This window comes from Pygocentrus nattereri, chromosome 1 (assembly GCF_015220715.1).
Source record: "Pygocentrus nattereri isolate fPygNat1 chromosome 1, fPygNat1.pri, whole genome shotgun sequence".
Taxonomy (NCBI): Eukaryota; Metazoa; Chordata; class Actinopteri; order Characiformes; family Serrasalmidae; genus Pygocentrus; species Pygocentrus nattereri.
In genome coordinates, this window is record NC_051211.1 from 12903191 (window position 1) to 12925613 (window position 22423).

The 22423-nt window shown below is 41.3% G+C and overlaps 1 protein-coding gene across 5 annotated transcripts in view; it reads right to left on the minus strand.

The window, feature by feature from the left end:
• scn4ab (sodium channel, voltage-gated, type IV, alpha, b) overlaps window positions 1–22423 on the minus strand; it is a 72119-nt gene that overhangs the window by 12500 nt on the left and 37196 nt on the right. For 4 of the 5 annotated variants that reach the window (XM_017717369.2, XM_017717370.2, XM_017717367.2 and 1 more), the window contains 14 exons: window positions 21673–21801; window positions 15583–15674; window positions 15083–15322; window positions 14399–14462; window positions 13276–13417; window positions 12750–12947; window positions 10735–10863; window positions 10360–10474; window positions 8556–8794; window positions 8255–8428; window positions 7808–7915; window positions 5754–6110; window positions 3780–4193; window positions 956–1079 (listed from right to left, as the gene is read on the minus strand). In XM_017717369.2, coding sequence (XP_017572858.1) covers window positions 956–1079; window positions 3780–4193; window positions 5754–6110; window positions 7808–7915; window positions 8255–8428; window positions 8556–8794; window positions 10360–10474; window positions 10735–10863; window positions 12750–12947; window positions 13276–13417; window positions 14399–14462; window positions 15083–15322; window positions 15583–15674; window positions 21673–21801 — 2525 coding nt within the window. The remainder of the gene's footprint in view (window positions 1–955; window positions 1080–3779; window positions 4194–5753; window positions 6111–7807; window positions 7916–8254; window positions 8429–8555; window positions 8795–10359; window positions 10475–10734; window positions 10864–12749; window positions 12948–13275; window positions 13418–14398; window positions 14463–15082; window positions 15323–15582; window positions 15675–21672; window positions 21802–22423) is intronic. The other variant, XM_017717368.2, reaches the window with a different exon arrangement.

Consider the following 22423-nt stretch of genomic DNA (forward strand, 5'->3'; position numbering starts at 1 on the left):
CCTTCACAGACGTGTAAGTTACTCATGCCATGGGCACTAACACACCCCCATACCATCAGAGATGCTGGCTTTTGAACTTTGTGCTGATAACAATCTGGACAGTCCTTTTCCTGTTTGGCCCAGAGGACACGACGTCCATGATTTCCAAAAACAGTTTGAAATGTGGACTCGTCAGACCACAGGACACTTTTCCACTTTGTGTCAGTCCATCTCAGATGAGCTCGGGCCCAGAGAAGCCGGCGGTGTTTCTGGGTGTTGTTGATATGTGGCTTTCGTTTTGCATGGCAGAGTTTTTACTTGCACTTATAGATGGAGCGACGAACTGTGTTCACTGACAATGGTTTTCTGAAGTGTTCCTGAGCCCATGTGGTAATATCCGTTACAGAATGATGTCGGTGTCAGTGTCGGTCCCAGTCTTTTGTTGCTCCGTCCCAACTTATTTGGAACGTGTTGCAGGCATCAAATTCAAAATGAGTGAATATTTGCCAAAAACAATAAAGTTTATCCATTTGAACATTAAATATCTTGTCCTTGTAGTGTGTTCAATTGAATACAGGTTGAACAGGACTTGCAAATCATCATATTCTGTTTTTATTTGTTTTACACAACGTCCCAACTTCACTGGAATTGGGGTTATGTATACATACATACATATATATATATATATATATATATATATATATATGTGTGTGTGTGTGTATATATATATATATATATATATATATATATGTATGTATGTATGTATGTATCTATGTATGTATGTATGTATCTATGTATCTATGTATCTATGTATGTATGTGTGTGTGTTTCTGCTTTTTTCCTGCTGAAAAATGAATAATTTCAGGGTCATTTAGTGGGAAATTAAACAAATGAAGGATAGTTTCTGATTTTTTGTACATTATATTCAGACAAAACTAAATATAATTAAAAGAATGGTTTATTTGGTCTCTCTCACTCTCAGTGTAGCAGTCCTCTGGGGTGGTTAGATCTTGTTCATCCTCTGACTCTGCCTCTTCTACCTCAGGTGGCTTATCCACGGTACTGCAGTTGGAGGAGTCATCTGCTTCTGTATTTTTCAGCTTTCCAATAGATACAAAGAGAGAGTTAGATAAAATACACTCAAAATAACTTGTCTAAAAATGAAAAACTTGCATTTCTTGTGATACTCGCTCTGTTGGGTACTTCTGTTGCATGCACAGTTCCATACTGGACATAATGTCCAATACTTTGGTGTAAAGGCCACCAAATTTCCTAACTCACATAGTGTACTTTGTAGGGAGCAGTGAGGCATTTGAGATTCAGTCTTAGGATTTTCTGATGTATGGTCTTATAGATAGATGTATGTTTAATATTGTTTAATATATGTTATTGTTGCAGTTTTCAGTAACAAACCCTGAAAGGACCGGCCGTTTTTGGTCCGTTCATGAAGAGGAACCAGAGAGTGGATCACCTGTCCTGTGAAAAGTCTCAGTTGCAGCAAGAGCGCTCGGTGCAGGAAGACAGAACGACTCTCTTAATCAATCAAAGAGTTTATTAAGTCTTCTGCACAAAGAAAGAAGGGCACTCCTTCACATACATGTCCTGCCCTGTTGCGTACAAGCAAACAGGGTGGACCCAAATAAGTTGTCTAACAGTCATGAAATGCTAGGCTGACACTCACGGACCACCGGAACTGCCCAAAGGAGGGGGGCTTCTGCTCTGTGTACGATAATCTTACCTACGAAAGAGAACAAATGGTTCTGGACAGAATGTTGTCCCGATAAGAGGAGCAAGTTGTTTGTGCAAAACTGCCAAGGACAGTAGCTATGCTTGCTGCAAAGTCTGCTTAGAGCAGAGTTAGAGCAGAGTTAACCCTTTCAAACCCTCTTTTACATGATCAGTTTTTGATGAAAGGTCTAAGACAGATAACCAAGATTGAATGATCACTGTGGTTTCTCATGTTCTTTTTTTTGGTACTGCTTCTGTCTCAATGCATTAACTAGAACACTTGGGACATCTTGTACAAGAATATATCTGGTTTTACAGGCACAGTTCAAAAGGAGTTATATTTAGCAGCATGAAGAAGACACTGTGAATGATAACTGGGGTGCTTAAATCCGTCCCTCAGATTCAAATGGTATTCCTCTTCCACTGACGTAGCTGCATGTAACTAAAGCTTTAGCAGCAGACTCTTCTGACAAAGTGATTAGATACACAACCATAAGGTATATACAGTAACATTTTTATTGCCATCTTTATAGCCAATCACATTAAATGATCTGCTATCGTTTTCTACTGATCAATATTCAATTCAGTAGGTGTAACACATCACTTTTACTGCATAATACTTTGCTGTTATTTTTGTTTTGTTTCAGTTTCCTCCCTTTCAAATTCCAGTGAAATACAGCAGATTGCTTAGCACCACTGGATCTCCTTCAGCTATGTATCCCCTTCCCTGTGGAGAAACATGGCTGAGTGTGGTATGCCAGGCGTTGGGACACGAGAGAGTATGTCATATGAGCTGTGTAATTCAACCCAGTTTACAGACATACCAACAAACAGTTGCCTAATGAGTCAGGGCTTATGCACCTCAATGAAACAAATGTTTCACAAAATGTCTGACCCAAACCAGCAGTCCTGTGTTTCCTATTCTTAAACCACTAAAATGCATGGACAGATATGTTTTAGGTATGTCTGTAATTCTGCCGTTACACCCTACAGAAAGATGACTGCAGGAACCAAAGAGGTCAGGTAGTTGTCCATCAGGTTAACTAATCATGCTGCGCTGTGCCCGTTCCCACGCTCTGTCACTGTGACACATGACCTCTCCTATGCCCCTAAAACACTCACAGTCTCTCTTTCTCTCTCCAGTCCTATACTGGAGACAGATGCTCTCAGGGGTCCTAAAAGAGGTTTGCAGGTGTCACAGCTTTTGGAATAACCTTGTTCCTGTAGATACTACTAAATTAATCATTAAGTTGTGAATAGTCATTCAGAGTGGTTTGATATGAAATGGTGAATGTAGCCATTTTATTTATTAGCCAGTTAACCTACATGCGTCTTCTGAGTTTTCTATGTAATGCTGATAATAATAAAATAATCTGTAAACAGTGTCTTAGCGAATTTCGCTTTTAGAGATATTCAACTCTTCAGACATCTGGTTCCTTTCACCACCACTTTCCACAGATTTTCAAAAGGACAAAAGAACTTTGAAATACAGTGTGAGTCAAAAGTCACAGGACACCATTTTATTTTATTTTATTTTTTAAGCTGTCACAAGCCTCCACGATGCAGTGCTGAAGGTGGTGTTCGTTGCGGATTTTCTTAGCATACACAATTTGTTTAAGATGACCTCAGAGATAAAAGTCGATAATAAAATAAAAAATAAAATAAAACGGTGTCCTGTGACTTTTGACTCACGCTGTATATATGTTTAATATAACATAAATACGTCTTTTAAGGAGAGATTAGGTTCAAATGCAGTCATTTGGCTTAATTGATTTGATCAGGAAAGATTTTCTGTGGTCTGGACAGCAAAAATCCCCATAAAGACTTAACCAGACCCATAAATCTCCTACTAAGTCTGCAAACTGATCATAAGACCACCTATCAACAAGCTTGAAACAAAGAAAGAAAATTAAAATATAAAAAATTATCTGCACTGGAAAGCTTTGTACATGAGGCCCTCTGTCTGAAAATCCCTTAAGAAAGAAATCTGTTTACCCCGATGTGTGAAACAAAGCCTACTGTGCTGAACCAAGATATTAGTTTACTGTAATTTACTGAGGAAAAAAACTCACTTTGTATTTCTCATCAGCTTTCTTGTCTTCATCCTCAGAAGTCTCATCATCATTAGGGCTTTCAAAATCAGATTCTCCCTTTGCGATTGGAACTTTGACTGCAGGCACAAGAGCTGTTTCAAAGGTGCCACCCAGCTTTTTCATCTGTGCTGCATCCTCAGAGTCCATGTGGTTCAAGACTAAATCATTGCCAGTTTTGAGGTCATCTTCATCATTCTCTTTTTTCTGCTCTTCGATGGGCTTGAGGCCCAGCAGACGCCTGACCTGTCTAATAACGGTGGCCTTGACCCAGTCAATGCCTCTGGTGATTCTTCCAATGGCAATCTGCAGGTTGTTCATTTCACCGTCGTCATCTGATGCCAGATTATCTCCACTGAATGAACTAAGCAGCAATGCCAGGAAGAGATTCAGGACCTGTAAGTATAGAGTAAACAAAATAGCAGTTCATCCAAAATGCTAGTGTGGTTCACAAAACCTGAATGTGGCTGTACATTTCTCCTTTCCATTCTACCAATCCAATTGTCTCAGTACTCAGCAAAACAGTGTCTTAACTAAGTCTTAATGTCTTAACTAAACAAAACAAGAATTAATACCACATTCTGACAGAAAGAGAACAAACTGCATCAAGTAATGTGAGTTCATTACTGTTGTGCAGTTTATTATTAACTGATGTCAAGGCGCCTTATCTTGAGATTGGCTTTGCTCTGTACCTCAATCCATGGTGCTAGAACTTGGGACTACTCCAAAATAACACTAAGGTCAGGACCACTATTTTTCTGGCTACTCGTGTTGCTGAAAATAGAACCTACAGTATGACTTTCTCCATTTGAACTGTATGCCTCTGCATTCAGTATTGATGTTGACTTGCAGTGCCCCACCTCCTCCTCAGAGGGCTTCCAGACAAAACCCTTTTGTTTGTGTTGGTACTTTATCTGTTCCCCAGTTTTTTATTACCTCATCAGATGAGCTATTTCCTCTTTGCTCTATGTATAACTGAAACGGAAATCCAGTCGGAAGCATTTATAGTAAATGGCTGGTTGATACTTGAGGTAAATTAGGAGTATTTATAATTAACTTTCAGTGAGAGGATCACATGGGCTTGTCCTACTCTGCAGGATGCAAGGTCTATGACAGATGTGTCTTCTCAAGCATGCCGGGCATCATCAGCTCCGGCAGCTTTAGGGATATCAGACTTGCGAAAGTGTTCCAAGCACGTGCAATGTGTCACAATTTAATTATCTAGTAGTGACATCTCCAATGCCTTGAATTTAGAGGGATTTCATGATTTTAATGCAGAATAATGTTGTATGCAGTGGGGAAACATCAGGGCCTTAAATTTTGGTTGGAATTTAAGATCTTGATGTTGTTATTTAGGTAGATACAGCCAAGCAAGCTGTTCTAGGCCTTTAGCTGGATTGAAGGCTTGCATGTTCGATTAACTACCAGTATAATTTGGCAAGTGACAATGGAATCCAGTCACCTGTTGATTTCCAATGGGAGGGACCAATCTTGTGAGGGAAAATGGCCTCCCTAGATACATCACTGATTATGTATATGAGCTGTAGTTTAGCCAGATTTCACTGAGTTGTTAGAAATGGAAAACAATGGCACCTCTGTGCCAGGCTCTCTACTGAATCACTGTAAACCTATTAAATACAGTAAATATATGTTAATATCTGTTACAAACATCAAACAAAACATGGAATATCTCTTACAAGCTTCAGATGTTTATGTGTAATCTCACATGGCCAAAAAATGTTTGCATGCACCAGGAATGGAAGTCTGGACCTGCTGACGAGTCTGCAGGATTTAGGAGGATTAATATATAATTCAACCAAACAATGCAAAGTTGCCTGTCAGCACAATTTTGCAATAATATTGCAAACATAATATTTTAAAAATATGTAAACCAATTTGAATTGTACAACATCCAGTCATACTCTGGTCAAACAATGTGATGGAAGTGATACTCACCACCAGGTTTCCGATCACCATGACCATCATGAAGACTACAATGCACAAGCCCTGACCCGCCACCTCCATGCAGTCCCACATGGTCTCAATCCATTCTCCACATAGGATCCGGAACACAATGAGGAAGGAATGGAAAAAGTCTGTCATGTGCCAGCGTGGAAGCTCGCAGTCTGCTGAAATCTTGCACACACAATCCTTGTAGCTTTTCCCAAACAGCTGCATCCCCACCACAGCAAAGATGAAGACAATGATGGCCAAGACGAGGGTCAGGTTGCCGAGAGCGCCCACAGAGTTACCAATGATTTTAATCAGCATGTTCAGCGTGGGCCAAGACTTTGCCAACTTGAAGACACGCATCTGTAGTCAACATGTTCATGTTATGATTATAGTAGTATTAGTTTCAGTAAATATTGATTTGTAGTTGGATGGCACACCAGTCTGTGTGCCAACAAAACAATAATTATCATTAAATCTAATGGATTAGACAAAGGTACAGAAATATGAAATAACATTTAAGTACATCAGAGCTCCTTCTGGTTACCATAAAGCCTGGACTGGTAAAGCTTGTAATGTATAGTCTTGGGTCAGAGATTGGATAAGAGAGTATTAAGAGAATATATCAGAATTACTGTGTGTTTACTTAAAGCAAAATATAAATATTTTAAAATAAGTCCTCTTTTTTGTCATGTTTTATGTACTTGCTGTATTTGGTAAGGTAGTTCTTATAGATAAAATCCATAGCTTCCCTGGAAAGCCTCTCAAAAAAGCCAGGACTCTCCCATGTAACATCTAAAGAGAAATACCACTGTGGATTCTTCGTCTGCACAAAGAATATTTTCAGTGGCTCTCATTGCCCTGCATATTTTAGTTTCCTCTGCTCCTAATACATCTGAACATCTGTTTCATCTAATTAACAAGCCATTTTTTCACACACACATATATATCACTGCTGTCGGAAAAAAACCTTGTATCTCATATCTATTTTTCAGTTTTGACCTAATTTGAATATCGCTGTTGATCTTTACATTGTATTTATGTAAATTTCATAATGAATGGACCCAAAGAAACAGCCCTAAATGACTTGGAAAAATCTCTGGTTCCATTGACTCACATTAAAAGTAAAGTAGGTTTTTTCCTTTTCCTGTAAAATTAACATTTTGAAGAAATTAGGTTTTTTTCTGAGAACAGCGATATATATATATATATATATATATATATATATATATATATATATATATATATACACACACACATATATATATATATATATATATATATATATATATATATATATATATATATATATATATACATATACATATATATATATATATATATGTATAGGTAGTGATGGTTGGCAGGAGTGCCCCCTACAAGTTAGTGATCTCACTTGGGTAAATTTGTGGATCTCATCATCGCTGTATCTAACATGCATAGAGGTCTGGTCACCCCTACAAAAAATGAAATTTATTGCTGTATACTGTTGTAAATGTATGGGAATATGCCATAGTGTACTTCTTTATACACTAGTTACATATTTTAATATTTGATTATTTCTAACATGCAAGGACATAATTTTTAAAGTTAATCATGCATTTTTGTGACCCTTGTCATACTAATATGCATCTTAAATAAATTGCTATACAGTTCAGTACAGTATGTGCTCATTCAACTGAAGATATTTAAATGCACTTGATGCATGCAAAAAACACACTGCTTGGAAACAGCGATGAGTTGAGCATGTCAAGCTATGGCAAATTAGGCTACTTCCACAAATAAAGTAGCCTGGGCCTATTGCTTCACGCATAAACTTAATAAAAGAACAAAGTGCAACAAATCTCTTTTTCTGACCACAAATGCCAACATCACACTATATGATTCTTCCCTGTTTCCTGCTGCTCTTAAAGCTTATATATTCATCTGTCCATTGACTAAAGTTTCTTGTGCCCCTAAATGAAAGGTATACATACAATATAGATGAGCATTTTTTGCACTTTTTTTTTTTTTTTTTTAGGCACTGAGAAGCATCAGACAGCGTGACGTCAGCTATTTACCAAAACAAAGGTGTGAAGTCCTCCAATAGGCTTGCTCTCCCCAAATTCCTCGTGTCCAATTAAAACGTCCGCTGACTGTAGCTCAAATTCTTCATTCTCTCCACTGTGCTTTTTTACATGGAATAGAGGGACTAGTGCAATGAATCTATTGAATAATGATTTTTAAATGTTCGGGTACGAGAAGCAATAAGTCTTCCACCAGCACTACGCTAATTTTCAGTACGCTATCATGGCTAGCACACTCTTCATCTCAAAAAACAGAAAGCATGGTATCACATGGGCAGCACTTCAGAGTCAGACTGCTGCAGTTCAATAATAAAACCTAGGTGCTACCTCCTGAATTTTAAGCTGAATCCTAAAAGCTGAATTTATTTTCTTACAGCCTACATGGGTGTACGTACAGTGGTATGCAGCTATTTTATGTTATGTGGATAAAGATGTACTCACAAGACGGAAGGACCTGAGCACAGAGAGTCCTTGCACATTGGCCAAGCCCAGCTCCACCAGGCTCATTGTCACTATGATACTGTCGAATATGTTCCAGCCAACCTGGAAATAGTAGTATGGGTCCATCGCGATGAGCTTCAGGACCATCTCAGCTGTGAAGATACCTGTGAATACCTACAAAAGAACATCCCTCATCTTTCCTGAACGCCACTTTAGAAGACAAAGTGTTGCTGTTCTCTGAGTAGCAGTATGTTTAATCTGTTTAGTAGCAGGATTTTACTGCATATATTTAAGGCCTTACCAAGTTTCCAACAGACAGGACTGATTCAAATTCAGGTGTCATTGGGTAGTGTTCCATGGCCATGAACACTGTATTCAGTATGATGCAGATAGTGATGCCCAGGTCCACAAAAGGGTCCATCACAATAAAGTACACCCACTTTTTGAATCGGATCCAAGGTGTGCAGCAGTCCCACTTTAGGAAAATGTCAGCAAACTTGTACCAGAAGGGTGGGCACGGTCTTTCTAAGTCTTCAAGTTCTAAAAGCATAAGAAGACATAGATTGTGTTTTATGTATGTTAACCTCTTAACTGTTTAAGACCTGTGGGTACAAATTCAGTAACACTTACAGGAGTAACATTGTAGAATGTTTTATTGTCCATCAAGCCAGTAGATGGTAATTAACTGATACTCATTGCTGCTTTATTAAGTAACAACTGGGGTGTGTCTGTCTGTCTGCCCTGCGATGGACTGGCGACCTGTCCAGGGTGTGTCCTGCCTTCCGCCCGAAGACTGCTGGGATAGGCACCCCCCCCCACGACCCTGACGGAGACGCGGCTTAGAAAATGGATGGATGGATGGGGTGAATTAAGAAATTTCCACAGTACTTTTTATTATCATTTATTATGTGTCATAATTGTGCATATTTTGTACATTTGTCACAATGTCACAAGTAAGTAGAAATTAGGCATCTGAATTTACAGAAATATGCCACACTTATGTTCATTCCCTGTGGAGGATGTGTTGACTTATTTGAAATTAGAAAATCAACAAAACATAAAATTTGGCCATGGGTGCCCAAACTGCTGCTAATTAACTGGCTGCTTATTACTTTATTAAATAATAACATCAAGTAAAAGCATTTTCCAGAGCATGCTCCTTCATATTTTAGGCACATCATTTACTGAAATGAAGACATCCATCCACCATCCAATGCTTTATTAAGGCAGTTTTATGAGGCTAGGCATTGTCTGGAACAGGCCTGCCCAAAGAGTGGTAATGGGCCAAAGTTGTCCCATGAGGATGTTTGATTTGGCCCGCCAGAAAGTACTGTAAACCCAACCTGCCAATTAGAGCATAACCATATTTTTATTCTATATATAACTTATTAAACTCTTATTTTGCTCATTTTTTTACATCTTACATTTAAACAAAACTGTGTAATGTTCTAAAACACATTTTAAAACTCAATATGACCTACCTTCTGTTTTTATTTGTGTATTATTTTGTCATTTTGGCCATTGGTCCTGCCAAGACAAAAAAATTCAGTACCCCTGGACTAGAGGGTTTGTTAATGAGCAGTTCATGCAGATGCTTAAATTTGTGCTATATAGCAGAATTAACTGCTTCTGTTAACTAGTTAACTAACTAACTGTTAATATGTTAACTAGGAATCTTCACTTTACAATGGAGGCTCAGTTTGTCTTTATTTAAATCTGAATGCTGAATGAATGCTGAATTACTATTAAGGTATTGATAAGAATCAATAGAAAAAAGCACACCATAGACCCAATGCTTGTGTAAGGGCTGTGCAAAGTATGTATATGATAATACACAATTAAAAGTGCTATAAAAATGCTACCCTAGTTATTGTTTATGCTATCATAATATTTGCAATCAAACTGACGACTTTGGATATAATTAATGAATATGTATAATCATCGCTTCTCCTTCCGAATAGCATCATTTTGCATTTTCCATGATCTAACACAGCTGATTCAACTCATGGTAGACGTAGACAGCCCTTCATGACTTCAACAAGAAGCAAGACATTTCTGTGCTGTGAATACATGATATTATATATAAGATAAACTAAGGAACTCACCATCCACTGCATTGCTTTCATCGCTTAATGCACTGGGTTTCCTTTGGTGTGCGCTGGTCACTTCTAGGTGATCCATGCTTCCTTTGGATCCATTTGACTTTAATATCTCGAGAGACTTTAAATCGAGCACATACAATAGAATTAAAATCATTGCTGAATGTGATGGTTAAATGTAAGCAAGCAGTCCTGCCATAATTCATTTAACTTTAAGGTCATAAACCTCCATTTAACTTCAAATCTTCAATTACTGTCTTAGGTGAAGCTATCAATCAGATTACAGTTAGATGAATGTACTTTAATCAACTTTTTCTGAAAGAATATGCACAAACGCAAGTGCTTAAAGTTAGTGCAGTGTGAGTGCAGGTATCAACATACCCCTTTGTCTGAGAGGGGTTTTAGGGCAATGCTGTCGTGTTCTGTCTTCAGTCTGTCATCAGCTAAATCATCACCTTTCTTTCGGCTCGAGAGTGAGGTCCTGCTGCCTTTAACCATCGCTTTTTTTTGCTGGTTGGATAAATTAAAAACTTGGTTATGACTTTTATAAACTGCTATTTTATCTGTTCTTTTATTTAGGCCCAATCGCATTTCTTATTTTCCCCCCTACTCCTTGTTTTCGAGTGTAACCCTCCCCCTTGAAACTGAGTTATAAGGGATAGTGGTTGAAATCTTCCCCATATTAAATGGGGAACCCCTTCAAGAACCGCAAACGTCATCAGTTGTCGTCAGCGATTTTTACGTAAACAGACGAGACGAGGTTTTCCTGCCGTTCCAATGTGCGGCCTCCAATTGTGGTGAGCTCACTTGTGTGTCACATGACAGGGCAGGTGAATCATATTTAAATTAGCCTGGAAAAATATCAGGACATGTTTTCCTGCTGTGTCTCCATATCATAGCAATAATGGTATATCACACTTACATTTGCCTTTTATCCGAAGGAGACTGAAAAGCACGGGCGCTCGCGATTCACAACTTCAGGTTTACACATCAAACAATCAAACGACTCACCGAATAAAAAGAGCACAAACAAAAACCTTCATCACTTCATTAACAGCTACTATCGCTGCTCTGTAGGCGACCCTGCAGTGACAGCAGAGGAGGGGAAAGTTCAGCTCCTCACTGCTTAAATACATTTAGGGCATCATACGCCTTCAAAGAGGGGGGCAATTATTTATTAACGCCACCAAGAATTCTTTGGTGATATAAAGCTGAAGTTAGCTTTTTAATCGCCAGCTTCATGATCGGATTTTGCCGTTCCACCTTAAATGGTGAGGCAATCTCATGTACCAGAATGTAACTGCTGCACCATTTAAGGTGGAACAGGAAATTTCACCAGGTAGCGACCGAGACAGCAGCATTTTCTTGTGTTTTTATGCCTGTTGTGAAGGAAATGACCATAAAATGCTATTAGAATAGTTACCTTACAATGCAAGGGCTTTTTACCAGAGAAAACACTGACATGAATGTATCTCTTTGGTCGCTTGTGCAGCCATCTGGGCAATGATTCGCAGGGCATTCCAGGAATTTTCTCATAAGACTCCGTTCATAGTGTGCCACTGAAGGGCCATGTAGCCCCAACACTTCACCCTACCCCTCCATCACAACAACAATCGGGACAACCCTATCCCTAGATGTGAACACGCAAAATGGAGGGGTAGGGCTAAGTCTTAGGGGCAAGGGGTGAAATGGGATTGGGCCTTAATATTCTTATATCTTCAAAGGACTAGCTGAGCTAGTAGATATGGAGGCAAAAGTTGGAATACCCCAGTCAAGTTACTTGTATTGGTAATTTTCTAAATTAGTTAAGTAAGTTAAAATGTCCTTTACACAGTGCAAAATAAAATATGACAGTTTTCTCAATATTTCAGTGCACTACTTCTATTTTATGGATAACTGGAACATTTAAAATGTGCCATAACTTTTACACAGGCCACATTTTAGGATTTATTTTTCCAGTATGCTAAATTCAGCAAAAGGCACCTAACGCCCAATTGCTCCCCGGGTGCTGTGAATAGGGATTTTGTATTGTGTGTGTAATATTGTGTGTGTTCACTAGTGTGCATGTATGTGGGTGTTTCACTGCACGGATGGGTTAAAAGCAGAGGTCTAATTCCACAGTGTGTGAAACACAGTTGGCTAATGGTTCTAAATTCTAATTCTAAAATCAACAACACATGTCATCTGACCAGGGGCACACAAACCTTTGCATACGACTGTTTAGATCTGCTGTAGCATTCAATTATTCTGATCAACAGGTTCTTCACTAAACCGGGCGGTTCTAAAGAACAATGATCTCTCATTGTGTTCTCTAGCGCAAAGCTGGATTCAGCCATGCTAATTTGGCTAATACTGGCTAAAGTCAGTGGAAGTTGGTGCAATTATAGTGCACTTGCCTCAGCTTGCTTCTTTAGCTGTTCCATGATTCTTGCATACTCCTCTTCCTTCTCCTTAGCTTCGGCTATGGTGGCTTCATTCTGCTCCGCGTATGCCATGGCCACCACAGCCAAAATGAGGTTGATCAGGTAGAAAGAGCCCAAGAAGATGATGACTACAAAGAAGATCATGTAGGTCTTCCCTGCTGCCCGGAGAGTCTGAAACATGCATTGCACTGTCAGCAGGCCATGAAGGAAAGTCTAGATCTCAAGTAATTATTGTTGTCTCAGGACAAAGCCATAAACAGATCTTAATGTAAGGACATTAATAAGATTCCAGTAGAATCATAGCCTAGGCTAATGTGCAGCAATTTCCATCATTGTATTTACAGCTTTGTCTCTCAAATGGAAAAATGAGTACTTACATTGTTTAACAATTATACAGTTCCATTATCGAAGCATATAGAAGTGAGAATAGAAGATAGTGAGAAGAATAAAATGTATAATTAGATATATACCACAGACTCAAAAGTGTGAATGTACAAACCAGCTGGAACAAGTTTTCCCAGAAGTCTTGCGTCATGAGGCGAAAGAGGGCTAGGAAGGCCCAGCCAAAGTTGTCATAGCTGGTGTAGCCATAATTTGGATTTCTTCCAGCCTTCATGCACACGTATCCATCAGGACACCGCCTGTCGATATTGCAGTGAACAGTTCAGTTATCCAAGAAGGCTCACAGAAGTTGGAGAATGGTAAACAAATAAACTCTCTGGAATGTAGGCGTGTAAGAATTTTTCAAATACATGGTTCAATTTATTTTGGTCTGTTTTGTATTTTTGATGGTAAGGATTTTTGGTAAGTAAATAAGAAAAATGGAGATAAAATTTCTAGGTTTTATTAAAACACCAACATTTTGGAACACTAAAGAGAAGAACACTAAAGAACATGGTACATTAACTTCAGGTTTCAAAATTGTTACACCCCTACTGAAATGTAATCACATTCTTTGAGTAGCTGATATCTGAGTAAATTCTGTGCTTTGATGACAAATTCGTTATTTTATAGCAACTGTTGCAAAGTTGGAGTTTGACAAGCTTCAGAGAACGTTAGACAAAAAACTAAGTAAATAAGTAAATGAATAATGTCAAATCGTGGTGATCCTTGTTTGGAGTCTCTACACAATGTTGAGTTTCCAGTTTAAAATGCTGTCTAAACTAGCTGTACTTTGTTGTCGTAACTAATTGAAACTTGGCAGGTTGTAGTACCAAAGTGACTTTTCACAGACATTCAGAATATTTAAAATTAATAACACAAATTTGAGAGGTTTGACAAAGAAATTATATATAATCAGAATTTCTCACGTTTTAAAATTCCAAGCATATAATAAGAAGGCTCACATTCATTCCAGGGCTAGATCAGAGGACTAAAGTTTGACCCCTCCTACATTACCAGTTTTCTGAGTAGAGTTTGCTTTCAGTTGCCTCTGATCTGAAGGTTTGCTTCCAATTGCTTCCAAGTGAGCATTTTTCTTAAGGGCCAAATCAAGAGGAAAGTTTTGCTATAAATCATTTAGTGCATGGCTGGCCTTTAGTCTTGTAATGCTTGTCCAAACTTGCAAGAACTTGAATAGTGCAAATTATCAAACTATCAAATGAAAATAAAGATAAACATACCCAGAATCAGAGCTGTTTCCACAGAGAAGTGCATCCAGACTATCAGGGAGAAAGTAGTAGTGCTCTGCACAACAAAGAGAATCAGATGGCAATTTTCCTTTTTGTATATATTTTTCAGTGACTAAGCGTAAAAAGTATTGCCAGAGGAAATTCACAAGTGATCGTGTAATTTAGTTTGAGACTTGCCTTGATCTAAAGCTGACTCCTATCTAGGGTCAATAGACCAAAACTAAGTATTACCACCTTTTGTTATAGTGCAAAATACATTGTAGACAAATCCTTTTATGTCAAGAATGGTAACTTTACAGGAAAAGGAAACATTTATTTGCTTTAAATAGAAGTAATTTTTGAGCTTTTCAATTGAACCATTCATCATGCAATTTTAACAAATTGTAAAAAGTACCTGGCATTTTCAAATTCTGTTAAAAAAAGCTTTGTTCCAACAGACATTAAAAATGCATTGGTAAAATACTGCCCTGCATTTTTTTTGGATTGCATCAATATGTAGATTCATCAAAACACCTACAGACATAGTGAAAATCTGATTGATCATGTACTAAAAACCTGCCTATTTTAGGTTTCTGAGATTTCATGATAATAATTGCAAATGATACATCGCACAGCCTTAACATTTGATCTGTGCACTTGACCTACAAATGATTTGCCTACTAGTTCACTAGTTACCTTGATTATTGATGTATTCCTCCCAGTCAAAAGTGCTATTTGTATGTGTTGTGTTGTCCGTTGTGTTGAAGCTTGTTTCAAGGCCTCGAAAAGGATTCAGGACACATTTGTGTCGCAGATTTCCCATGAACAGCTGCAGGCCAATGAGGGCAAAGACACTGAGACAGAAGACAGTCAGGATCATGACATCTCCCAGCTTCTTCACAGACTGGATAAGTGCACCCACAATGGTTTTCAGACCTGAAGGACAGGGGATTTCTCATGATACTACACTTGGTAGTTTGACTCATGCCAATACTGACATGAGTTTGAGACCACAAACAATCAATATAAATGTCTTACACAGTTGGCAGTTTATTAGGTACTTTGTGCAGTTATTGGCCATTTTATAAATTATATATCTGCACTTCAGTTTTTAAACCTCCTCAGCAAGTCATCAAAGGAGTTAGTTTGTTTGGTGGTGTATCATCAAAAGGTGTTTTCTCCAGTCTAATACCCACCAGGAATCACAGTAATTGTTTTCAGGGCTCGGAGAACACGGAAGGTCCTCAGAGCTGACACGTTTCCCAGGTCAACAAACTCTGTAACATACCTGTGGACACCAAACAGACTGGGTAAGGCAAAACTACTGTTTCTAAGTGCGATGGATAAGTTTTATTTTTAGGTTATAATTTGGTCATTCACCACTGGCACTGCAGTTTAGTTCAAGACAAGGCTTAATCCATGTGTCTTGGAAACTGGCTCACAGAGTCTGTGCTTGATTGGGCACAATTTGTCTTCCTGACCATGACCTCTGAAGGCATATAGAATTTTATGTCAAGTACAGCACAAAGAGGTTTAAAAGGTTTTTGCTATATTAACCACACTATTGTCAATATTTCAAGGGGTAATCCCCATTACCACTGAAATTTTGTCCAAGACTAGGTTTAATGCATGCTGCTATTAGTAATCTACATCCACATTACTCATTGCGTAACTTTAAAATAAGACTGAGCCTTATTTGTTCACTGCAGATATCTGGGCATTCATTTATATTTGAAATTTATATGAAAGAGGCCCTCTCCTTGGATCACCACCTTATCGTGGTGGAGGGGTTTGCGTGCTTGAATGATCTTAGGAGCTATGTTGTCTGGAGCAAAAGCTCCTGGTAGGGTCTCCCATGGCAAACTGGTCCTAGGTGACAGGTCAGACAAAGTGTGATCCATAATAACCCCTATGAAGACACAAAAACAGGACTTGTGTACCCTGCCCGGAACAGGGTTACCGGGGCCCCACCCTGGAGCCAGGCCTGGGGGAGGGGCTCGCCAGCGAGCGTCTGGTGGCCGGGCATTTACTCATGGTGCCCGGCCGGGCCCAGCCCGAAGGAGTCACATGAGTCCCCCCTCCCATCGACCCACCACCAATGGGAGGGGCAGTAGTAGGGGTTTGGTGCGTTGTGGATTGGGCAGTGTCCGAAGGCGTGGGCCTTGGCGTTCTGATCCTCGGTTGCTGAAACTGGCTTTTGGAACTTGGAACGTTACCTCACTGGCGGGGAAGGAGCCTGAGTTGGTGCGCGAGGTTGAGAGATACCGGCTAGATATAGTCGGGCTCACCTCAACACACAGCTTGGGCTCTGGGTCCAATCTCCTTGAGAGGGGCTGGACTTTATTCTTTTCTGGAGTTGCCCATGGTGAGAGGCGGCGGGCATGTGTGGGCTTTCTCATAGCCCCTCGACTCGGTGCCTGTATGTTGGGGTTTTCTCCGGTGGACGAGAGGGTAGCTTCCCTACGCCTTCGGGTTGGGGAACGGGTCCTGACTGTTGTCTGTGCTTATGCACCGAACAGCAGTTCAGAGTACCCAGCCTTCTTAGAGTCCTTGGGAAGGGTGCTTGAAAGTGCTCCTCCTGGAGACTCTATTGTCCTACTGGGGGATTCAACGCTCACGTGGGCAATGACAGTGAGACCTGGAGGGGTGTGATTGGGAGGAATGGCCTCTCTGATCTGAACCCGAGTGGTGTTCAGTTTTTGGACTTCTGCGCAAACCACAGTTTGTCCATCACGAACACCATGTTTGAACACAAGGATGTCCATAAGTGCACATGGCACCAGGACACCCTAGGCCGCAGTTCAATGATTGACTTTGTAGTCGTGTCATCGGACTTGCGGCCATGTGTTTTGGACACTCGGGTAAAGAGAGGAGCTGAGCTGTCAACTGATCACCACCTGGTGGCGAGTTGGATCAGGTGGTGGGGGAAGATGCCGGTCAGACCAGGCAAGCCCAAACACATAGTGAGGGTTTGCTGGGAACGTCTAGCAGAAGAACCTGTCAGATTGATCTTCAACTCACACCTCCGTCAGAACTTTGACCAGATATCGGGGGAGGTGGGGGACATTGACTCAGAATGGGCCATGTTCCGTTCCTCCATTGCTGAAGCGGCTGACTGTAGCTGTGGCCGTAAGGTAGTTGGTGCCTGTCGGGGCGGTAATCCTCGAACCCGGTGGTGGACACCCCAGGTGAGAGATGCCGTCAAGCTGAAGAAGGAGTCCTACCGGGCATGGTTGGCCTGTGGGACACCAGAGGCAGCTGGCAGGTATCGACAGGCCAAGCGATCTGCGGCTTCAGTTGTTGCCAAGGCAAAAACCCGTGTATGGGAGGAGTTTGGTGAGGCCTTGGAAACTGACTTTAAGTCGGCTCCGAAAAGATTCTGGCAAACCGTCAGGCGACTCAGAAGGGGAAAGCAGTGTGCCACTAGCACTGTATATAGTGGAGATGGTGTGCTGCTGACTTCGACTGAAGACGTCATTGGGCGGTGGAAGGAATACTTTGAGGACCTTCTCAATCCCACCGACACGTTCTCCAGTGAGGAGGCTGAGTCTGGGGACATGGGAATAGGCTTGTCCATTACTGAGGCCGAAGTCGCTAAGGTAGTTAAGAAGCTCCTTGGTGGCAAGGCTCCAGGGGTGGATGAGATCCGCCCTGAGTTCCTCAAGGCTCTGGATGTTGTGGGGCTGTCTTGGCTGACACGCCTTTTCAACATTGCGTGGACATCGGGGGCGGTGCCACTGGATTGGCAGACTGGGGTGGTGGTGCCTCTTTTTAAAAAAGGGGACCGGAGGGTGTGTTCCAACTACAGGGGAATCACACTCCTCAGCCTCCCTGGCAAGGTCTATGCAGGGGTACTGGAGAAGAGAGTCCGGCTTATAGTCGAACCTCGGATCCAGGAGGAACAGTGCGGGTTCCGCCCTGGTCGTGGAACACTGGACCAACTCTTCACCCTCTCCAGGATTCTGGAGGGTTCATGGGAGTTTGCCCAACCAGTCCACATGTGCTTTGTGGATCTGGAGAAGGCATTCGACTGTGTTCCCCGGGGTATTCTGTGGGAGGTGCTTCGGGAGTACGGGGTACATGGCTCTTTGCTACGAGCCATTCAGGCCCTGTACAAACAAAGCTGGAGTTTGGTTCGCATAGCCGGCAGTAAGTCAGACTCGTTCCCAGTGAGAGTTGGACTCCGTCAGGGCTGCCCTTTGTCACCGATTCTATTCATAATTTTTATGGATAGAATTTCTAGGCGCAGTCAAGGGATGGAGGGTGTCCGGTTTGGTGACCTCAGGGTCACATCACTGCTGTTTGCAGATGATGTGGTCCTATTGGGAACATCAGGCCGCGAACTTCAGCTTTCGCTGGATCGGTTTGCAGCCGAGTGTGAAGCGGCTGGGATGAGAATCAGTACCTCTAAATCCGAGACCATGGTTCTCAGGCGGAAAAGGGTGGAGAGCCCTCTCTGGGTCGGGGATAGGCTCTTGCCTCAAGTGGAGGAGTTCAAGTATCTCGGGGTCTTGTTCACGAGTGATGGTACAAGGGAGCGGGAGATTGACAGGCGGATTGGTGCTGGGTCAGCAGTGATGCGGGCTCTTTACCGGTCTGTTGTGGTAAAGAAAGAGCTGAGCCATAAGGCAAGGCTCTCGATTTACCGGTCGATCTACGTTCCCACCCTCACCTATGGTCATGAGCTTTGGGTAATGACCGAAAGAATAAGATCGCGAATACAAGCGGCCGAAATGAGTTTCCTCCGCAGGGTGTCTGGACTCTCCCTTAGAGATAGGGTGAGAAGTTCAGTCATCCGGGAGGGACTCGGAGTAGAGCCGCTGCTTCTTCACGTCGAGAGGAGCCAGCTGAGGTGGTTCGGGCATCTGGCTAGGATGCCTCCTGGACGCCTCCCTCGGGAGGTGTCACAGGCGAGTCCACCTGGGAGGAGACCCCGGGGAGACCCCGAATATATCGCCCAGCTGGCCTGGGAGCACCTCGGAATCCCCCTTGGAGAGCTGGTGGAAGTGGCTGGGGAAAGGGAGGTCTGGGCTTCATTGCTTAGGATGCTGCCCCCGCGACCCGAACCCCGGACAAGCGGAAGATAATGGATGGATGGATGGATGGATGGATGAAAGAGGCTTTGTATAATTTCCACAGCACACAGCTGATGGTGAATTAATGTGGGATTCCAATATAGGAGAAGTTTAATGCTTTGTGCATGTTCATTTATCTGTGGTTTCTACCCACACGCCATCAAGCTTGTGAATGATTCTTTCACACAATGCCCCTTTTCATCACTCTGGTTGAACTCTGGCTGACACACACACACACACACACACACACACACACACACACACACACACACACACTATTCATCAAACCCTACACACATACATATATTTATTGCTTCTGAAATCCCATTGTTATTTGCACTAATGCATGGTGCACTTTATAACCACTGCCTTATGTCACTTTATGACCATTGCTCTCTGCTCTTTGTACATTACTGCACAAGTAAGTGTGCACAGTACCACATACGTAATTTTAAATACTTTAAATCTATCTATCTATCTATCTATCTATCTATCTATCTATCTATCTATCTATCTATCTATCTATTACTCCCTCTATCTCTCTCTCTCTCTCTCTCTTTCTTTCTCTCTCTTTCTCTCTCTCTCTCTCTCTCTCTCTCTTTCTTTCTCTCTCTTTCTCTCTCTCTCTCTCTCTCTCTCTCTCTCTCTCTCTCTCTCTCTTTCTTTCTCTCTTTCTTTCTCTCTCTTTCTCTCTCTCTCTCTCTCTCTCTCTCTCTCTCTCTCTCTCAGGTTGAGATCAGGACTCTGTCCAGTCTAGGTTTCCACACCAAACTCACTCCTCCATGTTGTTATGGACCTTGCTTTGTGCACTGGTGCGCAGTCATGTTGGAACAGGAAGGAGCCGTCCCCAAACTGTTCTCACCAAATTGGGAGCATGAAAATGTCCAAAATCTCTTGGTCTGTTGAAGCATTAAGAGTTCCTTTCACTGGAGCTAAAGGGCCAAGCCCAACTTCTGAAAAACAACCTCACACCATAATCCCCCCTCCACCAAACTTTACACTTGGCACAATGCAGCCTGGCAACCGCCAAACCGAGACTCCTCTATCGGGATTGTCAGTCGGAGAAGTGAGATTTCTCACTCCAGAGAACACGTCCCCACTGCTCTAGAGTCCAGTGCCAGCGCTTTACACCACTACATTCAATGCTTTGCATTGCGCTTGGTGATGTAAGGCTTGGATGCAGCTGCTCAGCCATGGAAACCCAGTCCATGAAGCTCTATATGCTGTTCTTGAGCTGATCCGAAGGCCACATGAAGTTTGGAGGTCTATATTGACTCTGCAGAAAGTTGGCGACCTCTGTGCACTATGCGCCTCAGCATCCGCTGACCCCACGCTGTCATTTTACGTGGCCTATCACTTCATGGCTGAGTTGCTGTCGTTCCTAATCGCTTCCACTTTCTTATAATACCACTGACAGTTGACTGTGGAATATTTAGAAGTAAGGAAATTTCATGCCTGGACTTCTTGCACAGGTGGCATCCTATCACGGTACCACGCTGGAATTCACTGAGCTCCTGAGAGCAACTCATTCTTTCACAAATGTTTGTAAAAGCAGTCTGCAGGCCTAGGTGCCTGGTTTTATACACCTGTGGCCATGGAAGTGAAGGGAACACATGAGTTCAGTGATTTGGATGTGTGAGTGAATACTTTAGGAAATATAGTGTATATACACACATATATCTATATATAGACTTATATGCATGGATGCATGTTTTTATGGAGACTGAAGTACTACTAAAAACACAAATTTAACTGCACAGTATAACCACCTGTTTTACTCTGCATATGACAATAAAACTCTTAACTCTTGAGTCTTTATGGCTTTACCTTTGCTACTACAGTAGCTCCTCTGACAAGGAGGGCCAGAGTGTGAGGTTGAGATGTACAGCTAAAAATAGAGCTGGTAATTGACCCCTCTTTAGAAGTGGACAAACGTTTTAATACTGTATCTCTAGACTCTATTATTAAATGCAAGCTAGGGGGAAACCTCAAATAGGGGGCTAATGGAGTGATTTTGAACACAGTGGCCAGTTTGGTTGATTAGAATATCCAGCTTATAATGAATTAACCAAATTTTAAACACTTACTGACACGCCGATTTTTGCCAACAGAGGCACTGTTGTTCCTGACTGTGGAATTATGTAATGAAGATCAAATGGCTGATGTGTTCTGTGTGCTGAACTTTACCCATCCATCAAGTCTCACACTTACGCCATGCTGATCACCATGAAATCCAGCCAGTTCCATGGATCTCGAAGGAATGTGAAATCTCCCATACAGAACCCTCTGGACAAGATTTTAACTAGAGCCTCAAATGTGTAGATACCTGTAAAAACATACCTGTGGCACAAGAGAGTGTACAGACTATAAGAGGATACGCAGTAGTGGTTAGTAATGCAATAAAGGTCAGTTATGTGCTGTGCTGCCCTCTCTTCATTTTTCCATTATCTATCTCGGATAAACACTGTTACATGATGCAATAGATCCTTGAGCCAAAGTAAATTTAGAGCCTTTGTCTGTGATCAGGCTTTTACAACAGCAATAAAATACACATACAATGCTGTGCAAAAGTAAGAGACCACTCAATTTACAGTCAAAACTAGATATAAAGAAGGGGGAAGGTGGAAGGAAAACAAATTAACAGGAGTTTCCAAAACTAGAGAAACAGAAATAAGACTTTGGAGGTTGGAGAAATACAGATTTCCTTGAAGAACTACATATTTCTTTGAAAAACTGAAAGTTAGTCTCCCAAAAAGAATAAAGGCTGTAATGAAACCAAAAGGTTGACACAAAAATAATAATAAGACTTAAAATAATATCATATTTATTTGTTGAGGCTCATGTATAATTGTATTTTGACTGAAAAGTAGATGAAAGGTAGTCTCTGATTTTTGCACAGGATTGTAATAGCAAATACAGTAAGAATAATTAATCAAATTGACAACAATCCTGCATTTAGATG